Source organism: Chaetomium strumarium (assembly GCF_033439665.1).
Source record: "Chaetomium strumarium strain CBS 333.67 chromosome Unknown B0T15scaffold_2, whole genome shotgun sequence".
NCBI lineage: Eukaryota > Fungi > Ascomycota > Sordariomycetes > Sordariales > Chaetomiaceae > Chaetomium > Chaetomium strumarium.
The window spans coordinates 3,108,615-3,130,014 of NW_026944430.1; the positions used below are offsets into that span (position 1 = coordinate 3,108,615).

The 21,400-nt window shown below is 58.1% G+C and overlaps 5 protein-coding genes across 5 annotated transcripts; 3 read left to right on the forward strand and 2 right to left on the reverse strand.

Annotated features, from left to right (window-relative positions):
* The first annotated feature begins 503 nt into the window (after positions 1-503).
* B0T15DRAFT_115939 (peptidase family M41-domain-containing protein) lies at positions 504-3,788 on the forward strand. Its single transcript, XM_062861555.1, has 2 exons — positions 504-2,835; positions 2,949-3,788. The coding sequence occupies exons 1-2, from the start codon at positions 915-917 to the stop codon at positions 3,743-3,745; spliced, it is 2,718 nt and encodes a 905-aa protein (XP_062724481.1). The 5' UTR covers positions 504-914; the 3' UTR covers positions 3,746-3,788.
* Positions 3,789-4,819: 1,031 nt separating this feature from the next.
* B0T15DRAFT_390310 (HCO3 transporter family-domain-containing protein) lies at positions 4,820-7,225 on the forward strand (the record flags this gene model as incomplete). Its single annotated transcript, XM_062864531.1, has 4 exons — positions 4,820-5,181; positions 5,254-5,424; positions 5,538-5,603; positions 5,683-7,225. 4 exons carry the CDS (start codon positions 4,820-4,822, stop codon positions 7,223-7,225), a joined length of 2,142 nt encoding a protein of 713 aa, XP_062724482.1.
* Positions 7,226-10,026: 2,801 nt separating this feature from the next.
* B0T15DRAFT_116099 (uncharacterized protein) lies at positions 10,027-10,813 on the reverse strand. The gene has a single exon (XM_062861559.1). It carries the CDS (start codon positions 10,705-10,707, stop codon positions 10,081-10,083), a length of 627 nt encoding a protein of 208 aa, XP_062724483.1. The 5' UTR covers positions 10,708-10,813; the 3' UTR covers positions 10,027-10,080.
* Positions 10,814-11,258, forward strand: B0T15DRAFT_116098 (uncharacterized protein). Its single transcript, XM_062861558.1, has one exon. The coding sequence runs from the start codon at positions 10,920-10,922 to the stop codon at positions 11,175-11,177; it is 258 nt and encodes an 85-aa protein (XP_062724484.1). The 5' UTR covers positions 10,814-10,919; the 3' UTR covers positions 11,178-11,258.
* Positions 11,259-12,798: 1,540 nt separating this feature from the next.
* Positions 12,799-15,115, reverse strand: B0T15DRAFT_392829 (uncharacterized protein; the record flags this gene model as incomplete). The annotated part of the gene is made up of 3 exons (XM_062864663.1): positions 12,799-12,974; positions 13,020-14,284; positions 14,367-15,115. 3 exons carry the CDS (start codon positions 15,113-15,115, stop codon positions 12,799-12,801), a joined length of 2,190 nt encoding a protein of 729 aa, XP_062724485.1.
* Positions 15,116-21,400: the final 6,285 nt, after the last annotated feature.

The window sequence follows — 21,400 nt, forward strand, 5'->3', positions numbered from 1 at the left end:
CATTTACGACGCCTTGGGTTTTCGGCCGCGGTGTTAGGGTGTCCAGGTTTCAGCTCCTGCTCCTTCTTGCATGTATTCATATCTTATTTTGTTAGACGACTTGTCTCGTGTACTGCTTTTAAATATCTACATAGACGTGTTGACGTGGAACATGGTGATCGAGATTGGCAGTACAGATTCTAGATACTACTACTCCGTACAGACATCCGATGATCAGGTAGTAGATTACCGCATAACCTGAAAGGTCCGGGACCTTGCCTGCACGACTCATTGCCCACCCAATGTAGCACTATTCTCACTGTAATCCAACAAGGTATTGTACCTACTAGTAGTTACCTTAGTACCTTAGTTCTAGAAGATGTTTACTCCGGTTGATCCCGTGAAAACGGAATACTCATCTGTACGTCACTCGACTCCTGCCTAGGGACCTACCTCTTAGGCATCTAGTCTTCCGGTTTCTGACTCGATCCACTCCACAGCACGAGCGTGGTGTAAATTGGTGTTGGTCAGCGGCCCAGCAGCCAGTGCAATTTGTGTGGATGACGCGCTAGTGTGGCACGTTTTAACTCCGGATCACGTGGTCGTCCGTTCTGCGGATGCGACTTGGAATTATTTTCCGACCGAGCCGTTTCGGAGACGGCGCATCGACAAGAGCACGCATCAACGATCAATTACTTCCTGCTGGCGGCGACGCAGCCGTGCATGGGCAACAAGGGGCAACGAGCCCGAGGAAGATAGAGTGGTTAGGAGAGAGGCCGTCTGGGCTCGAGCGTGCGTCGGAGGCCCGGAATCTCGGATAGATCCCGGGTTGGGAGGACCCGCAATCTCTTCAGAGACGTTGCCTTCGCACCTTGACTTCGGCCCCCACGTCACCGAACCAATTCTCCTCCTCAACACCCTCCGCCGTTGCGACCATGTTTCGCACTTCAGCACGCCAACTGGCGCGCTGTTCGAGGCCATCGCTAAGGTCATTAGCCGGGCCGACAATATTTCGAGCCGCCCGCTTCCCTCAGAGCGCGCCCGCCGCGGCACTCCGAGCGGCCCGATTCAAGTCGACGAACTTGCCAAGACCGGATGGACCGAACGAGCACCAAGGCAACGCCTCGAGGAGTCCGAACGATGCCGACACAACGAGCCAGGAGGCGGCGACCAAGCAACGGGCGCCTCCGCCCGGGTTTGTCCGTCTAGACGACGAGGAACTCGAGATCCTCAGGGTCTTCATGGGGACTCTCCCTACGAAGCAGCAGCGGGAGGAGATGGGGGAGATCTTCAAGGGGGTGAGGGAGATTGGCGTTCCAGAAGAGCTTCGGGATATTCTGCGGGCCAGGAAGAACGGGACGCTTAGCATGAGGGACGCTTTGAAAATACCCCGGATAGCGTACAGGATGGCGGCGGAGCTCCAGAAAAACGAAAACGAAGTACCGGATTTTACATCGAACAAGCCGGGCGAGCAGGAGGATGCCAGAGACCAGCGGGAAAGGACTGAAGAAGAAAAACAACAGGGCACCAAACAGCGAAAGGAGGCACATGGACAACGGCAAAGGCAGCAGCAGCAGCAGCAGCAGCAGAAGCAGTCTGGCCAGCAAGGACAGAAACAACAAAAGGGCGCTCCGCCACCGCAGCCACCGCGCAATTTCAGTGCGTCCGACCTCTTGACGTGGGTCATTAGTGCGGCCGTCATGTACCCTCTCACCATGATGTTCTTCCCCGGCGAGACGTCTCGCGAAATCACATGGCAGGAGCTCCGCCGGAACTTCCTGGACAAGGGCCTGGTCAAGAAGCTCACCGTCGTCGGGAACCGCGTACGGGTCGAGCTCTACCAGAACGTCGGGATGCAGTTTTCCGAGTCCGGGCAGCCCGATACAAATCCCAACACGACGTACTATTTCTCGATCGGGTCCATCGACGCATTCGAGAGGCGGCTAGACGACGCCCAGGCCGAGCTCGGAATCCCGCCCTCGGAGAGGATACCGGTCAGCTACGCGCGCGAGGGCGTGGCGACGAATCTCCTGATGGCCTTTGGACCCACCCTCCTGCTCGTCGGCCTGCTCGCCTGGCTGTCGCGCAGGGCCGGCGGCGGCGCGTCCAGTGGCATGTTCGGCTTCGGCAAGAGCAGGGCCAAGATGTTCAACCACGACACGGCCGTCAAGGTCAAGTTTTCCGACGTGGCGGGCATGGACGAGGCCAAGACCGAGATCATGGAGTTTGTCAGCTTCCTACGGACGCCCGAGCGGTTCCAGAGGTTAGGTGCCAAGATCCCCCGCGGTGCCATCCTGTCGGGACCTCCCGGAACCGGTAAGACGCTGCTCGCGAAGGCGACGGCGGGCGAGTCGCAGGTCCCTTTCTTCAGCGTCAGCGGTTCCGAGTTCGTCGAGATGTTCGTCGGTGTCGGTGCGTCCCGTGTCCGGGACCTCTTCGCGACGGCGCGCAAGAACGCGCCGTGCATCATCTTCATCGATGAGATCGATGCCATCGGCAGGTCCCGTTCCGACGGCGGCGGTTTCCGGAGCGGCGGTAACGACGAGCGGGAGTCGACGCTCAACCAGATCCTGACGGAGATGGACGGGTTTAACACCTCGGAGCAGGTGGTGGTCCTCGCCGGTACCAACAGACCCGACGTCCTGGACAAGGCGCTGATGCGGCCGGGCCGGTTCGACCGACACATCCACATCGACAGGCCGACGATGAAGGGCCGGCAGGACATCTTCAAGGTGCACCTAAAGAAGATCCTGACCAAGGAGGACATGGAGTACCTGACGGGACGTCTTGCGGCCTTGACGCCCGGCTTCGCTGGTGCTGACATTGCCAATGCCGTCAACGAAGCGGCACTGATCGGTAAGAGCCCACCGGCTTTTTTTTCTTTCTTTTCTCTCCTTTTTTTTCCCACTCACACGCGCGTTGTTGAAATCTTCTTCTTGGCTCGATCCAGCTGCTAACTGGCCCCATAGCCGCCAGAGCCAATGCACCCGAAGTCAAGATGATCCACTTTGAGCAGGCCATCGAGCGTGTCATTGGCGGCTTGGAGCGCAAGTCCCTGGTCCTCAGCCCGGAGGAGAAGCGGACAGTGGCGTACCACGAGGCCGGGCACGCCATTTGCGGCTGGTTCTTTCGGTGGGCGGACCCGTTGCTTAAGGTGTCCATCATCCCGCGTGGGCAGGGTGCTCTAGGGTACGCGCAGTACCTCCCGTCCAGCGACGCGTACCTGATGACGACCAACCAGCTCATGGACCGCATGGCCATGACGCTGGGCGGACGCGTCTCGGAGGAGCTGCACTTCCCGACGGTCACGACGGGCGCGAGCGACGACTTCAAAAAGGTCACGCGCATGGCCACTACCATGGTGACGCAGTGGGGCATGTCGGAGAAGCTGGGCCCGCTGCACTTCGAGAACGACCAGAACCAGCTGCACAAGCCGTTCGCCGAGTCGACGGCGCAGGCCATCGACGCCGAGGTGCGGCGCATCGTCGACGAGGCGTACAAGCAGTGCAAGGAGCTGCTCACGGCCAAGAAGAAGGAGATTGGCCTGGTGGCCGAGGAGCTGCTCCGCAAGGAGGTGCTGACGCGCGACGACCTGGTCAGGCTGCTCGGTCCGCGCGAGTGGCCCGAGAAGGAGGAGTTCTCCAAGTTCTTTGACGGCCGCAACGGCCAGGAGAGCGCGCCCCCGCCCTTCCCGACCGAGAGCACAGATTCGCCCACCGAGCCGCAACCTGCGTTGTTCGAGAAGAGCCCCGACGGCGAGAGGTGAGAGAGAGAGGCGGCGGTGATGTGGGCAAAGAGAGAACCAGCCGGTCCATGCCTGCGTTCGACTGGGCCAAGTCCAACCCGTGCTACTCAACTCGTACATGTCTGTATCAATAGGTATCGTGGCGGCGCATGCAGCAGCGAAGGGGGTAGAAAAACTAAAACCCTCCCCGCAAGTTGCCAGGAAGAAGGGTTTCTGTTTTCTTTAACGGGAGCGAGCCATGCGAAGAAGCCTGGGTGTGGATAGAATAGTGTGTCTTCCCTCTGCACTTGCGGGTGCCAGTGTGTTGTATGATACAGGTCAACGTTGATGTAACTTCCCGTCTCTGTATTATTGTACTGTATCATCTGTCCTGCCTGAGCGAAGTTCGCATGCGCTGTGCTCCCCTGCCGGTGGCTAGATGGATGCTTTAACTCTATACCAGCGCGATCTGAGCAGCGTTCTGAGTTTTGTCGTCTGTTTCCCTTGACCCTGCTACAAGGGAACTATACAAGATTTTCTCAACGCGGTGTACCCGTTTTCCATCGCGCGGCAACGAACTAGCACCCCGTCTGCGCCATGCACGTACTACTACTAGTAGTAGTAAAACCAAGACTCCGGAGGCTTCCCGGGCAGACAAGGAAGCCAAGATGGGATTGGTCAATCAGCGGCTCGGCGGCGAGTTGCGGGTCCTGAAGTCCTCCCGGCCCCCCTTGTCGCCGCTCCCGAGAACGCACAGGATCGCGGCCGATCTACCGTGTGGTATACGCATCCTCCCACTGTGGCTGCATTTTCCGGACTACTACTTAAAGCTGAAGGTCGCCTTGGTCTGTGCCTGATCGGGCCTCATCTCCCTTCACTCCAAGTCTGATCTCGGAAAACGCAGGGACAGGGATGAGATGAGCGTCATACCGCTGAAGAAGCTGGTTTCTTTTCTTGACGAGCTGCTGTGAGCTTCAGAGTGAAATGTTGGGTTTTGCTCCCCGTCCTTCATATATATATTGATCTCTTGATCTCGGATTATTGTTACCTTTTTATTGGTGTTCCTCGCATTCTACCCCCTTCTCTGGACTGAAGCTTCGTTCGATCTTGGATCCGATGGTCTCCCCGACAGCAGCAGAGAAGTCGACTGCCCCCGGGGGCGGAGAAAGATCGACCCCCGCCACGGCAGCAAACGACCCCAGCCTCCAGGGGATGCGAGCCGGCTCAGCGAGCGGAGGGCCGTCTGTCCGCGACTGGGCGCACTCCTCGGGGTCCGGACCCGGGACCGGACCGGTTGCCGGTGCCGGTGCCGGGTTGGGAGACACTCGTCGCAAAGGCAGCTCCCGCTGGTGGAAGATCCGCCTCTTCCGGGGCATGGCGAACGACCTCCGGAAGCGGGCGCCCTATTATGTGAGCGACTGGCTCGACGCGTGGAATTACCGGGTCGTGCCCGCGACGGTCTACATGTTCTTCGCCAAGTCAGTGAAGCGTTTGATCCCCCCCCGCAAATAGTAGCTTGGACTGACGGCGGCCGGTGATCACATTCACAGCATCCTCCCTGCGCTGGCCTTCTCACTGGACATGTTCAACAAGACCGACATGCACTATGGCGTCAACGAGGTGCTGCTTTCCTCTGTCCTGGGCGCTGTGGTGTTCTCGGTCCTGGCGTGTCAGCCGCTGGTTATTGTGGGTGTGACGGGGCCGATTACCGTGTTCAACTAGTAGGTTTCGCGGACTTTCGTCCCTCTATATGCCCGGTTTGTTTGCTTGTTGCAGCGCAATGCTTGGAAGGGATGAGCTGGGCTGGACTGGGCTGACCTTGCCATCGGATTAGCACCGTGTACGATATCATGAAGCCCACGGGCACCAACTACATGGCGTTCATGTGCTGGATCGGCCTGTAAGTGAAACGGCACCGACAGAGGCACTTGGAAACGGGATACGGGATACGGACGCTGACCGGGCCTCTGCGGCACCAGATGGTCGCTCGTCTTCCACTGGGTGCTGGCCATCACTAACTCGTGCAACTGGCTGCGCTACGTGACCCGCTTCCCGTGCGACATCTTTGGCTTCTACGTCGCCTTCATCTACCTGCAGAAGGGCATCCAGATCCTCGAGACGCTCGGCGACGCGGCGGCCTTCTACCTCTCGCTCGCCGTGGCGCTGCTGGTCTTCGCCGTCGCCTACATCTGCGGCGAGCTGGGCCGGAGCAGCCTGTTCAGCCACCCGGTGCGCGTCTTTCTCAAGGACTACGGCACGCCGCTGACCCTCATCTTCTTCACGGGCTTCGTGCACATGGGCAAGATGCAGCACGTGCCGCTCGAGACGCTGCCGACGGGGCGCGCCTTCACGCCGACCATGCCGGAACGCGGCTGGTTTGTGCGCTTCTGGGACATTCCGCTGAGCGACGTCTTCGTGGCGATTCCCTTCGCCGTGCTGTTGACCGTCCTGTTCTGGTTCGACCACAACGTGTCGTCGCTCATCGCGCAGGGCACCGAATTCCCGCTCCGGAAGCCCGCCGGCTTCCACTGGGACCTCTTCCTCCTCGGCCTGACCACGGGCGTCGCCGGCCTGCTCGGCCTGCCTTTCCCCAACGGGCTGATCCCGCAGGCGCCCTTCCACACGGAATCCCTGTGCGTAACCGAGGCCGTCGTCGTGCCCCCGTCCGGGTCCGGCTCCGGGTCCGGGTCCCCAGATTCGACAGACTGCGACAATGGCAACAACAACACCAACAGCAATAGCGGAACCGGAGTCAAGCTCGCCTTCCGCCCGGCCTACGTCGTCGAGCAGCGCGTGTCCAACCTTGCGCAGGGGCTGCTGACGCTCGTCGCCATGGCGGGCCCGCTGCTCCACGTGCTGCACCTCATCCCGCAGGGCGTGCTGGCGGGGCTCTTCTTCATCATGGGCTTCCAGGCGCTCGAGGGCAACGGCATCACGGCGAAGCTGCTGTTCCTCCTGCGCGACCGCGCCTTGACCCCGCTGTCGCACCCGCTCAGCCGGGCCCGGAGGAGCGGCGGCGGCGGCGTGGAGGTGGTGGTGGTGCGCCGCCGCGCCGTCTGGCTGTTTGTCCTGGTCGAGCTGGCCGGCTTTGGCGCCACCTTTGCCATCACGCAGACCGTGGCCGCCGTCGGCTTCCCCGTCTTCATCCTGCTGTTGATCCCCGTCCGCGCGACGCTCTTGCCGAGGTGGCTCACGCCGCAGGAGCTGGCCGTGCTGGACGAGCCGACGGCCAGTCCGTTTACCATGGAGAGCGTCGGCGGGTCGTTTGGCGGGCCGGGCCGGAGTGGTGAGAGCGGTTGTGATGATGGCGATAATCATGATGATCATGGTCATGGTATCTTCCTCGACGCGCCCGAACGCGAATCCGGCGAGGAGACGGATCGGTCAGGGCGACAGAAGGCGGCGGCCGATTACCTCGGTGGTCGAGTCGGTGGACGGAGTGATGTGGAACTGGCCGAGCTTGGAGAAAGTCGGTCGGGGGCGGTGAGGCGGCGGTTGAGTACGCTGCATCGTGAGGGTTAGTTTATTGAGTTCGTAAGGGGTAGGTTGGCCGGCGACCGGGAAGGTTGTCTCTGCTCGAATCGTAAATAGACCGTCGCGGTAGACTCGTGTACTTAACAAATCGCCTCTCCACAAGGAGTTGACCCAGCGCCGTTGAACCACCCTCAGGGACCATCCCTTCTACTTTCAAGGGGCTGGCTGTCTTGATATTTTAGAACGAATGCCAATGAAGAACTGGCAATGTTCAGAAGGATATTGGCCAACTAATCGATGCAGGCAACAGCCCTCGAGCCAGTCTCGACCTGATCAGACCAGCCTTCTGCGTTTTCCTCCCGCGGCCTGGAGCGTCAGGCAAGGGTTCAGCAGACACAACATTTCGGATCCGAATTGCTTCCATAAACTCTGTAATTGCCAACAGCGGCCTGGAAAGTGCTCTTACGGTCTCTGATTTCCTCTCTCTGCTGACCGCCTATAGTTCCATGTCTCGTCCGTCTTCTTACCATGGTCCAAGTTCATTGTCTTTCGTGATCGTTGGGCCGCCCAACAGCGCCATACACCGGGCAGCAAAGTCGATTACCCGCACCGCCAACGCCTCGCCAACCAAGAACACAAGAAGCCGGCTTAATATACGACTGGCAATCAAGGGCCATTAATGCGGATGGATTTATTGGCCTCTTCTTCATCTTTCATCTACAAGGATCATCACAGATGTTCGAACACACATCATGTCAACGCCCCTCACTCAATGGGAGGCAGATTCGCGCAGTGGTGGAAGAGCCTCCTTACAAATGACATAAAAGGGCTTGTTTTCCTCCCCTGAGCAGAACTTGATGGTTGTAAGAGGAAAATCTCACTGGGCAGACGCCACGGCGACTACCCCCTCGCCAGTCTGTTCGGACTAGTGGGGGTAATAGCGGCTCTGATATGGTGTTTGGTGATTACTAGTAGTAAGTCTCTGGTACTTACTTGCTGCGCTCAACAGCCCATCGACCCATCTCCAGCCCCGGCGGAATGCAACCCTCAAATGGACAAAGCAATGGTTAGTTACGGGTCTGGCTGGTCCCATGAACGGCACCTGAAGTCCGTCTAACCAGCTTGTCCGGGTGACAACTCCTCTCAGGTGTGCTGTCGGCTTCCTCTTCCGATGTGAGCATCCTGGTCCCGGCGAAGTGATCTGGCCCCCCCGGCGATGTGATGACACGGCATGACACCTCCCAGACACCGGCCGAAAATACGGGAACCTGAAGGCAGAGGCCGCTGAAAAGCGGCGACAACCCGATGCCGACTTGGTCGAGAGCGGCTCTCTTCGCACCGGTCCTCATGTTCGTTGGACCAATGTCTGTTATTGTAGCCATTTCATCACTTACCGCTTGCATCTCACCCATGTGCCTTCATACGGTGTCCCTCTTTGATGCGTCAGCTAGCGCAGCCCGAGATTGCCGTGCTGCATGTCTGGAAAGCAGCCGACGCACTTGTCCATGATGGCATGGTGGATTGAGCCGGCCAGGCGAGATTCCATGACGGGTAGACAGACTGGGCAGGGTCTCATGGCTATTGAATTTCGCGTCTGTGCTCATCTTTCCGTCCCGCTTGGTCGCCAAACGTCCGCCATCCACTTTCAATCTTGCCTCGGTATTTGCCGGGCCCTCCGAGACCCTGACGAACAGCAACCAGCTGAAAGTGTAGCCAAGACATGTAGAACAGTCGGTTCCAGGGCTAAGTCCCCTGGGGGAAGGCAGCCCGCCTCCATCCAACAAAGGCGCTGGCAATTTAGCCGAATGAAGCGTAGATTGAATCCCAAACCACCAGACCGTTGAACCCAGGTCATGGAACCAAGGGGACGAGCAAGAAATGCCCGGAATGGCCGCCAGAAAGGGGTATTGGCAAGGGCGCGAAAAACGGGATAAGGGGTACAGTATCAGATATTGCAGGAAAGCGGGAGCCCGGATATTCGCCATCCTGCAGCATCTCGATGCAGTTTTCCAGCAGTGTTTGCTTTCGTTGAGCACCACAGCCTGGGTCGCTTGGCGCCTCTCCGGGACCTCTCGGCTCGTAGATGATGACCCCGAGGGCGGGTCAGGCACCATGACGTCTGTCGGTACCGTCGTCCCAGACGTCGGTCTCCTTTCGGTGGTGCTATGGCACGCCTGCAAGTCGACTAAGAAGAAAACTGCTCCATTGAACCACGCCGAGGCGTCACTTTCTCGTCCCGTCTCTTGTACGGATACGCGAGGCTGAATGTCTCAGATTCTCTCTTTGTCTCACCTCACGTTCCTTGTGCTGTTGGGTGGCCCAATTCGTCCTTATCTGTTAACGTCATTTGCGAGTGTAGATTAGGCAGCCATCTGGCCCTGTCCTGTTGTCGAAAAACAGCTTCGAGCTATAGCGGCGTTGTATTATAAGACGGCCGGCGTTGGATCTGGCACAAGGAGGGTGGTCGTGACCCTTGCAGATGGCTTAACGGCTGTCAAGCTTCACCCTTACCGCTTTTGGCGATAGCGGCTGGGATGCGGACTCCGCCGCAAGTATCAGTGCGGTGTGATCGGAGCCGATGTGGGTCCAGACTCCAGATGCTGGTGGTGGAACCGTTCGCGCAGTACGGAGCATGTAGTACAATGTGTAGTTTCGATTTGCACTGCAACCTCTCCTCCATGTCCTGATCAGCTGTTCGCCAAGCCGCTGCCTTCGCAACAGCTTCTTCCGTGCACTTTTTCATCCATCATCATCCTGGACCCTCACCGATTCACAAGGCTAGAGCCCGGTCCGTGATGTTGGACATGTTGGACGAGCTTGGTCATAGACTCTTCGGCCCACTGGAAGAGGGCGTCCGCCTGCTCTGCGATCCTCCGTTTGTTTCAACCGGTTCCATGCAGCTTCTATAGCCGTCCTGTTGTTTGTCGTTTTTGTTTTGCCTTATTTTGGGTCACACTATCTGGAGCGTTTCGTCTGAGTGCAGGTTGGGGTCTTCCTTTTTCACTGTCCGGATCTGGGCGTGAGATCTTCGGACCGCTCTTGATACTATTTGGCAGTCGGACCCGCTCGATCTGCCCTGGCTCGCCTGGCTGGCGGTTATTGATCTTACGAGGCAAGTGCTCCCCAGTCCCCAGCTTCCTGCAACCTCTCATCTCGATCACCAATTCACGATGCGGTGTATATGCTGGCGGTGGTACACTGTACGTGGGTCCAAAGACTCCAAACCTTGTCGAAGCGGCAGTGCGAAAGACCGGGTCATCTGCCAATCCCGCCAACCATACGGGCACCGCACCGACACTGACCCCGAGACATTTTACTTTACCCCGGGCGAGACCGACGATGCCCTGCAGGTGTCCCCCATTACTTGCAGAAAACCGGCAAGACAATGTGAGACACCGGCACAGTGACACACCTTGGGACTGCACAAGGTAAGCTTCGTGATGCAGCCTCACTGGGGAAGGGTGTCCAACTCGGAGTGACCCGTTCAAGGGTGGTAAGTTTCCCAGAGTCTTTCGAGCTAACTCACCCATGAATACCCCGGGCGGTACTTGGCAGTATTGGCCATAGCAGTACAAGATCAGCCGGCAATTGAACGAATGGTCCGGGGAAAGCGCCTTGAACGCTCTGAATTCCTCTCCACATCCCGGTCTATGGTGTCAGTTGCGAGCCTAGATTCTGGCTGATGAGTAATAGGCTGTATTTGACGTAGCAACGGCACCAACTGCCTACAAGTCCATTGTGCATGCTTGAGACAGGGTGCCTGTGCCTGGTCATTTCTCTACTTCCAGAGATGTTCCAACCAGCGGCAGCCGCGGCGTTCCATTCCGCAGTTAATGACGGCAGCACGTTTCTCATTATCTGCCTTATTTTCCGATCAAATCATTCACCAGACCGTGCCAATGGGAACGGGGAGCAAGCCGATCCTTTCCCGCAGTTTAGTGGAGAGTCTGACAATACTACTCCGTGGCATGGTAGCTTCCTCGAACAGGGAGAAACATGACGTCTGGACATACTGTAGTTCTGTCTGGACACAGGGCGGCTTGCCGGGTTGTAGCGGCGGTCGTAGCAGTTGTGATGGACGGTGACCAGGTTGTTGAGCACTGCCTAACCGGGCAACCTTCGAGATGCTCCGTCAAAACCGCCCCCTGCGGTTCTCGTCACCATACTACCTAACTAGACATGCGTGCTTCCCCAGCGTCAGGGGCGGGGTAGTTGTTGATCATATTCGAGCGACGAGCACAACTGCGCCGTTACCCCTGTCAAGAGCCTAGTAGTTAGTGAAGAGCTTTAGGTTGTTGCATCTGTGACGATTGGTATTGTACAAGTACAATACATATAATCCGTACATTGAGATGGCTCTCCGTTAAGTTACATCCCACCTCCCCTACCACCTACTATATTCGCTCGATCTCGCAGACACGGGACGGCACCCCAGACGACGACCGAAATGAGGCCGTCACCGGCAAGTGCGGTACCAAGAGACGTTTCTCAAGTTGAGCTCTACCAAGGTATGTAACCGGGATTACACTAGTGTATTCAACATATGTACCATGACTTCTGTCCTGCACGGCAATCAAAAGGCCGCAGCAGGTGCGAGCGGCTCTCAGTTGCTGCAAGGAGATGCATAGACCCATGTAATAATGTATAGTACAACACATGTTTCTCTGCATCGGCGTGTGGAGAATTGCTGCAATGCAGGTTGTGATGTGAGAAGTCATCCTACCGTAGTCTAACTCAGGTGGTCGAATCATGCTGTCAACAACACGGACGCCCCCTCTTCGCTGCTGCTGTATACCTTAGGTTGCGAGGCCGGTTTTTGCCGCCGGGTCTCGTGGCTGTGGCTGCTTCCAAGTTTGGTTGCAACCTCAGGTACTACAGATCTGTTTGGGGCACGGCCGTTTTCACTTTTTGACCGCCGTCAGGCATAGAGGGACAGACAGGGTAGGTTGAGACTGACGAGAGTCCTGTTCTCGAAGGGGTTTCTTGCGTCTCTTCTCTATGTACTGTACATGCATGCATCCAGCTGAGAAACCAGTGAGAGCAGACGGAGAGAAGAACATGCTATCCCGCTAACCCCCTATTTCTGTCATGGAGCAAACAAACAAACAAACAAACAAACACCAGACGACACACACACACCGCACACAGGGCCTGCCTAAGGTAAACACTCGAATGCCAAATAAACCTCCCACCAACAAATCTGCCCACGCCCGCCATTGAAGGATAGTTTTTCTCCGCCGTGAGATAAGCCAAAACACGTCGCCGGAATTCTCAAAAGCAGCCCCCCCTCCCCGCCCCCTTCGCCGGTCGAAAAAAAAAAAACGTAAGTGATCATATCCGCTGCCCACTGCAACCGGAACATTGTCCCCCCTCGTAGATGGAAATGAAGCAAAAAAAGGTTTGGGTGGTATCACCGTAATGCCAAACAAAAGGAGCCGATCAAGGGGTATCCGGCCTTGGGTAAAACCAGACAGTCCATAAGTGTATCAATCTCGATGTGGTATGGCGAGTAACATGATAGATTGATTCCGAACCGGGGTCTGGTCGGGGTACTTCAAGGATAACCCGCTCGAAACCAAAACGGGAAGGACAGATAGATGCTCGCCCCCAAGTCCGCCAAGTTATGCCGCACCGCCGCCGTACCCGCCTGTCCCCGCAGCCGTGACGGCGGCCGAAGAAGAAGACGGCCCCGTGAAGCTGCGCTTGCGCCTGATGATGCCCAGCGGGTCTTGGGAGTAGTCATCTCCAACTCCTCCAACTCCTCCTCCCCCTCCGGCTCCGGCTCCGCCCCCGCCCCCTGAAGAAGCATGGCTCTGTCCTCCGCCCCCTAGCCCGAGCGGACCGCCGGCGCCGGGCCCGCCAAACGTATCCCTCAGCGGGGTCCTCGCAGCTGCGGCGCTGGCCTGGAAGAAGTCGGTGGGCTGCGTGATCGGGGCGCTCAGTTGCGGCATCGAGTAGTGGTCGGTCGCCACCGCCGAGGTGGAGGAGGAGGACGAGGTTCGGTATCCGCCGCCGGCGGCCGACGTCCGGGGCAGCGAGAAATCAACGGGCGCTGTGAGCGGCGCCGAGGGAAAGCTCCCCGTGTAGCTGGACGATACCGAGAGGGCGCCGAGGTGCGAGGCGGCCGCCGATGACGCTGTTGCGCGCGGCCCTGCCCCCGACCCCGACGGGGAATGATGGGAGTTGGTGGTGGTGGTGGCGGTGGTGGTGCTCTGCAGACCGCCGGACCCGAAGGGCGACCTGAACTGCGTCCGCAGATCCAAGCCTAGCGGGAGGGAGGCCGACGCGGACGCGGCCCGCAAGCGTGATCCCCGCTGCTGGTTCGCCGCGGCCGCAGCCTGCAAACTGGAGGGCTGGAAGCCGGAGTAGTGTGTGGGCGACTGGACAGTAGACGCCGAGTAGTGGCTCGAGTCGTAGGGGCTCAGGCCGCTTGCAGAGCTGGCGCCCACCGGATCCTGCTGGTAGAGGCTGTGATGCCGGGCCCCGATCTGCGGGGACGGGTTCCCGCCATGATAGGTCGTGTAGTCCAGAGCCTCCCCCTTCCACGACATGCTCGACCGCAGCGGCGACTGGAGCGTGTCGGAGCGCGACCTGGTCAACGTGTCACGGAGCTGGAGCGGCTGTAACGGCCGGATCTGTCGGCGCGCGTGCTGCCCGTACGACCCCATCCCGGAATCGAAGCTTGCCTGCCGGGCGAACGGGTTCGACGTCCTCGGCCCGGCACCCAGGGACGTGGCCGAGGGGTAGCTCGGGTAGCCGTATCGGTGGTGGTCGGCCGAGGTTGGCGAGATGGGCGACAGCATGTCGGGCGTGCCGAGTCCCGCCGGCGGGCCAAAGCCTATGCTTCCAAAGGCCGGGCTGAGACCGGTGGGCGAGAGGTGGTCGTCGCCGTCGTGACGCCGCACGTCCACCATGAGCGGCCGCATCATGTGGTCGGCATACGGCGACGCGCCCAGGTCTACCGGCGAGGTGAGCGGTGTTCCCAGGCCGTGCACTGCGCCGTACGGGGAGTGGAGTGCGCCCAGACTGTCGAAATCCTCCGGAACTGCTCTCATCTTCATCATCCGCTCGCGGTCGTCCGCCGTCAATCGCTTGATCTTGGCGCGCCTGGTGTCACCTCTTTGTCAGCATCCTGGGTGGTGTTTCCAGGGCCTTCTAAACTGGGTTACTGGGTTTTGAGAATTCCTACCGGTTCTGGAACCACACTTGTACTTGACGAGGGCTGAGGCCGGGGATCTCTCTCGAGAGCCGTTCGCGGTGTGCTGCATCGGGATGCGGCTGCTTCGCGAACTCGCTCATCAAGAACCGCGTTTGCTGGTGGGTGAGTCTAAACCGCTTCATCTTCCGGCGCTGTGCCGTTCTCTCGGCCGCGGTTTGGGGTTGAGCCTGCGCCTCTCCTTCTCCTTCTCCTCCTTCTCCTTCTCCTTCCGCTTCCGCCTCCGCTTCGATCATCTCCTCATCCTCTGACACCGCCTCTTCGTCTTCGTCTTTGACGGCCGCATGCCCCTCGTTTCCCGGCTGGCCCGGCGCCGTCTCGGAACCTTGCCCCGCCGATGGCACCGAGCTCAGGGGGTTGGAGCCAAGTGAGATGCTATGCGTCCCGGTTGAGACCAACGATTCTTCGGGGGCTGACTCGGCCGCCTTTGATGCATATTGCTCCCCCTGAGTCTCTGGTTGCTCGGGGATCGGAGACGGCTGCCGTGGTTGCCGCAGACCCAGAGGATCGATGCGGTGGCTGAGGCTGAGTGGCGAGCTCCCTGGCTTCGGCGGCTCGCCCGGCCCGGCCACAGTTCGGGGCCGCGAGTGTGTTTCGGCGTTCTCGGCCGAGCTCGCCACATGCTCGTACGGCTGCGAAAAGATGGTCCCATCCCCCGGCGGGAGGAACGAGTACTGACCCTGCCAGTCAGACTGCGTCACGGCGTCGAAGTTGTTCGACATGCGTAATCTCTCCGCAGACGTGCGAAAGGCCGTCTCAAACTTGCTGATGGACCAAGGACTCTGCTCCGTAGCGGTGTGCCTGGTGACAAGCATTGGGAATCGGGGCGGTCGGTCGACGGCGTAAATAGAAAATAGACTTATCTCCAGCAGGACGTGACGGGCTTTTACGTTCGCCCCAGCTGCGCAAGTCGAACCGCTCACGGGACACTGGAAAGGCGAAACAAACGACAAGATGGCCGAAGAAAGCGAGCGAGTGTATGTTGATGTTCCGTGCAGTAGTGTTCAGGGGCGGCAGAAGCGCATCATCGGCCGCCAACACCAGGTAGCTGCGCTTTCTTTTCCACCTTGCGGGCCTCCCAATCTAATTCGTGGTGATCCCTGCCCAGCCCGATCCGCCGCCGCGGTCTGTATGCGGGTAGAAGATCCGAGATGTGTTGGAAAGATGGGAGAAGAACCTCGCTCAGATGCGTCTGTTGCGGTCCTTCTTGGGCCGTCCCGGAGATCAGACTTGGGGGTTACTGTGTGAGGTAGTGGAAGGAAGACAGCCGGCTGAGCGCGAGCCTCTCGGGCTGATGTGCGGGTGCGTTGTACCGGAAGGCAAGTCCCACCAGTCAAAACGAAGATCAGACCAAGCCGCCGCGCCTTGGAGCGAGGACGAGAAACACCGCGGGGTCCGTTTGCGGGGCCAGTGATCTACTAGACGACACCGAGCCGCACCTCAGCAGGCGAGGAGGAGTTCGCGTTGGCCGGAGGGTGGAATCCTGAAGACGAGATACCTATCTTGGAACGGCCTTGGGTGCTGTCAGCTGGTCGTATGCTCTGCGGCCGTCTGTGGGTGAGTATCGTCTCGAGAAGCGAATAGGCGCGGGAACGCTGGCCTTGTCGTTGTTGAGGGCTGCCCTTGGGATATAAACGCGGCGTCCCGCTAACGTGCCCCTGTCCTTAACGTGGGCTGGATCGAGGTGGGAATAATACCAGTTGAAGAGAGCCCAGGCCATACGGAGCAAGGCCGAGGCCGCACTGGATGGCAGGGGCAGGGAATGCACCTTATGGATAACCGCAAGAATGGGTGGAAGTGGCCGGGGCAACGTCGGGGTACCTGGTACATGCGGATGTACAATACAAGTACAGTCAGTGCCTGACAGGAGACGGGAGCTATAATAACGGTCGCTCTCCCTGCGCGGTTCCGGGGCCGAATGCCTCGATTAGTGTAGACGAAAACACAGGCTATGGGGCTCTGTTATAATAGCATCGGGGTCCCTAGCAGATTGGTTGGCTCAACCACGTCGTGCCCGCCCGCACCTGGGGTTCCGTCTGCCGTCAAGCGTCGAGGCGAGCGAAAGACCGCTGGGACCATACCAATACCAGATCTCGGCTGAATGGCTAATGCCGTTCCCTCGCGTCCATGGAACCAACCGAGGACACGACCAGACGCAAGATGTAGGACGGAGGATGAGTTGAACGTTCGTGGGCCGGCTTCAATGTCTAACAAGGAGCAAGCAGCGAGAGCATGACCTTTCTGTGAGAGGGATGAACGAGGGGAGCAACAGTACACAGCAGGCGTTGCCGGGACTCGGGCGTGGAGTCGCATGTACGTGCTCCGTACACGGTAACGTTATGTGTGCAGCAAAGCTGGGCAGGAGCAGCGATAGGCGAGAGAGTAGGGCTCTTATGCCCGGTGAGGCGCCAATGCAAACATCCGATACCCAACCCAAGCAGACAAGACTAGGTCGCTCAACCACGGGCTACGAGCAGCCACCTGTTACTTCGTAATGATCTTATTGCGAAAGAAATTCCGACCTGCTCCGCGGAGACACGATCAAGGGCACCCATCTCCTCGTCGGATCGTTCAGTTTATGGCAGCTCGCCCACAACCAGAGGCTCTTCTTCCGGGGCCAGCATCCCAGAGGAGCTTAGCAGCACGATGCCCGAACACTCGTAGGGATGCGGGGAGAGGTACAGTACCGTACAGGCCCCGCGCGTGGCATAACTAGCGACAAGGAGCATTGCATGCGGCTAATTGGCCCTTGACTGCACGTTAACTTCTGCGTCGACTCCACGGAACAAGGCATTGACCGTTGTTGAGCGCTCCTCTTGCCCTGAGCCAATCGCGGACATGGATCATCAAGAAGTTAGGTAGGGTTGAGGAGATGAAGGGAAGGGGTGTGGTGCCTGGAGCGGGGCCAGTGTGAAAGAAGCCGAGCCGGGGCAGCAATGGCGTGCAGCAGCACAGGGGGCGTGTGGAATGCAGATCGGATCACGAAGAGCGACAACAAGTGATGAATGCCGGATGCCCCCAACCAGCGGAACCAGACTGCTGAGACTGCTGATACTGGGGGCAGCGGTTACTCGAAACGGTAATTCTGCCTGGGGACGGTCGTGTTGAAGGCGGGGGAGAGTGCCTTTGCGACGCTGGATCTCCCTCCAATGTCGACGGATGTGGACATGGCGCAGTGGGAATCGCTGATGAACAGATCTTTTCATCACTTCGTGCCGGCATCCCAGTGTGTGAGCGAACCAAGAAAAGCCTCTGTGCTTCGCTTAGGCTCAGAGTAGTCGCGGTGGCAGGTAGCGTTGTAATGGCCGTGACGGCGGTGTGCTGCCGCGGTACATACTGTGCCGATTTGGAAGGTGGTTAGACGGCATGCATGTATCCAGCTCCGAACGGTAGCCTTCCTCAGTGTCATGATTTAGCCTGGGACAGCCAGCCCTGCATCGAGCGATTTTCGCACGCCCTAGTACGGAACCTTCACATTCACGAACACTCGCTCGAGTCTTCGCAAAAGGAGAGCGCCTTGTTCCCGTCAACGGGGGCGTGTCCTCGGCGCGGCGAGGAGAGGCCGGCTCATCTACACGCTTCAAGCCATCGTATCAAGCTGACACCGACCAGCAAGCAGTCCGATGGGGCACGCCAGGAACGTAGTGGATTGATCAGACAAACGCGGCATTTGCTTGCAGGGCCAGGCCCCCTCCTGTGCATCTGCTTTCCTGCCCCAGCCAATGCCGATGCGTCCAGGGATTTAAGCATCTGGAGCAGAGATGCGATGACATACCCTGTGAGCAGAGAAAGGCTCTGAATGGGCAGTCGGAGATGGTGGGAAGCAGCGCCGAACAAGCGGCAGGCTGATATGGCTGCGCTGTGACGATCCAGGCGCCAGCCAGCAGAGGGGATTGACTTGGTGGGGTGTGGTGCGATGGCATGGTGTGGTAAATACAGGAGAGCCGTGGTAAGCGGTGGTAAGCGAAACCTTGAAGCAAGGTGTCGTGCAGCCAAAGGGTCGCATTGAGCAAATGGCCAACGCTTGAAGTCTGAAGTCTGTGTCGCGACAAGCCGGACCAGGGCGTCCGAGGCTAGAATGCCGTGGTTTCCAACGGTCGAAGCTTCTTTCGCCGCTGCACACCCTGGCGTGGTTGTAGATAAAATAAGAATGAGATCCAAATCCAAGCGTCGTCTGAGAGGTGGATTAGGTACAATACAATACGGATACCGTGCCTGGCAAACAAAGGTGGCGCTCGGCGCCCACGGTTTCATCAGGGGTCTTGTTTCGTGACAAGGCCGCATAGGGCGAACAACACAGATGCACTGGAACGGGCAAGGAACAACCATTATACTGGCTCAACTGGGTACCTTACTAGTGTACGCAGCCGGTGCGGCAGCGAGATACCTATAGGATCGGTAGGTGGAGCAGTGCCTTGTTTGTGAGATCTCGGGCGTGCTTCCTTCTCGGCCTTTTCCGGAGCAGGTATTGTAAAAATACACTGATCTGCCTTGCGCCATGTGGGCTTGTGTTCCTTAGATTGCCGTTTCCCGTCAGGGTGGCATATGCCTCGTAACGGGCTTGCCTGGTCACCGTGATGGAGAGCCCTGACGTTTGCGTCTCTGGCCGCTGTCGCCGAGTGGGGAAAACTTATTGAGAAAATCGAATGTAGAAAGCCGACCCGCGTTGTTGGGGCGTTGGCGCGATGTGGCGCGGGCTATCGAGACAAACCCACTCATGAAAGAGATGATTGCCGGAATGAAGGATGTTGTGTCACAGTGGCTTGGAGCGACTTCATCAGAGAGCGAATGGCACGGTCGAGGTACCTTTCAATTCATCGTTTCTTAACCGGCGACCTCGACCTAGATTGAGCGAAGCTAGGGTGGGACGGTGGTCTCGTCCAAGCCGCTGGCGTGTTCGATGTGTCGAGTCTCTCAGTGCAGCCTGGGAGGATGGCTCCTTCCTAGAGGTAGGTACCTACTCGGCTCCGGGGCTGTGCACATAAGGAAATGTTAGTCCAAGCCGCTGCCGGCAGACAGGAACCACCTTAGGTACCTTCGGTAGGTACTTGTCGACACAGCCAGATCTGAGATGTCCTTATCACCGTCTTAACAAATTCCCATTACTGCAGTGGCATGCGACTTGTCTGTTTCATCTTTCAAGATGCGATTTGGGATGCTAGCCTGCTCTTACAATCCGCCGCGGGAACGGCAGACAGTGGAGAACCAATCTGCGTAGGGTTGAGGCGGGTGCTTCAGGGCTCCATGTAGATCGGGTAGTGATACAGTACTCCCCTTTTACGTTCCCTACCTTACTACGTCTAAGGATTCCGTACCTTACCCAGTAAGGTCATGCCATGACATGCGCGATCTGTTGCAGCTAGTATTTCAGTTGCAGATTAAGGATCGAAGAGGAGGACAGGCTATACCGGCTTTCATGCTAATTCGCATGGCGCCCGCTGTCACACAACGGGGAGGCGAGTTTGCCTGAAGCTGCAGCTTTTCCGATCTGGACCATGTCCAGATCGGCAAAAGCTGCGAGGCTGAATGCCACTCACACACTGTTCCCTTGATCGAACAGTCGCTGCTATAAGCTGCCGAGACAACGGAGCCTGCCACTCAGATGATTACTACTAGTAGTAGTTAAGGTACCACCTACCTTATCACATCCGGCAGGTTGGGCCTCTTCAGACCGAGAATGTCGTCTGTGACGCGGTCGGTTGAAGCTGCCTTCAGTCGGTTGAGGACGATAGGTCTGCATGGTATTTACACGTCCTGGATACAGTATTAGTAGGTAAGGTACGAGTACCTACCTTAGGGAGTTACGGCAGTGGCCTCGAGGAGTCCAAAAGTGAGAGGAAGGAAAGTAGAGCCGCGCTGAATCCTGATTGGCTTTCCGGGGTAAGATTCTGGAAGCCACCTCAGTCCGTCTTGGGGTTGGCGGGACGGGAAGGCGGAAGGCTGATGTGCCCCCGCCATTCAGATCTTTGACCTGCGCCTGGCGCCATGCCCCTGGGCTATTCCCAAACCAACCCCATCCGTGACGATCATCGTGCAAGGGCCGGGAGTTGACGGCGTGAATCCGCTCTTCGGCCCGGTTCAGATCCTGCTAAGGATCACATACAGAGCGAGCCACTGGTACTCCGTATCCATTACGTGTATTGTCCTGTCTTGTATATACGAGTCAATCCGTCTTGAGTAGTCGATTCGAGACACCAAACATGGGCTGGAATTTCAGAGCGATCTCTTAGCTACTAAGTAGCACTTACTTGTGTGAGTTTACAAGGAAAATGCAGGTCTCTCGCCTATCTATAGTAGGTACTGCGATTGTTGTTTGTACGCGGGTAAATCTTCGCGCGAGGACAGCATGAAGTGCTGTATTTACAGCCTGTGGTGGATGTATTATACTGTATGTATTGTACCTATGTACTCCGTACGGCGTGTGTATCAGCAGTGAGTGGGGCTAGATTTTCCCATGTACTCCGTAGAAAACATTCCTCCAAGACCAAGAATCCGGCGGCGCGAAATCTTTACGGGCAAGACGACAAGCGGGCTTCCTATGACGTTTGTTCCTGCGCTGGCAGTTTAGAATACCATACTGACAACTTGCAGCTTCCGCACGCAGGCTGATCAAAGCCAAACTGGGGGGCCCAAAGTGCCGCCAAACTGACACACTCCAGCTTTCAAGGACAACACGCCGGTTTCGGGCTCCCTGCTGTGCAATGTCATTGCTCGCAATCTAGGAGAGATAAAGAGCTTCGAGGTTAGTTACTAATCTTGTGTTGCTATTCTAAGCCCGGTTGAAGTCTCGGGGCTGGCGGGGCCGAGGTGCTGCCACAAACATGCCCGTTGTGTCGGTCCCGACGGTCACCACAAAGGATTGCCGGCGACCCACGTGCCTCACTGAGTCCCGCAGGTCCGGATGTTTTGTCTTGTGTCAGTGTGAGCCCCAGCGAGCTGGCCCCGTAGCTCAAGACTCAAGGCTGGGCGAGGTGATACACGCAAGCTGCGCTACTCCGAGACGGGGC

What these genes read in the sequence shown, in the direction of transcription:
- B0T15DRAFT_115939 (XM_062861555.1), top strand. Translation starts at nt 915, where the DNA reads ATGTTTCGCACTTCAGCACGCCAACTGGCGCGCTGTTCGAGGCCATCG. An exon ending in CAACGAAGCGGCACTGATCG is followed by an intron (nt 2,836 to 2,948) that starts GTAAGAGCCCAC and finishes CTGGCCCCATAG; the next exon opens with CCGCCAGAGCCAATGCACCC.
- B0T15DRAFT_116099 (XM_062861559.1), bottom strand. Translation starts at nt 10,707, where the DNA reads ATGGGTGAGTTAGCTCGAAAGACTCTGGGAAACTTACCACCCTTGAAC.
- B0T15DRAFT_116098 (XM_062861558.1), top strand. Translation starts at nt 10,920, where the DNA reads ATGCTTGAGACAGGGTGCCTGTGCCTGGTCATTTCTCTACTTCCAGAG.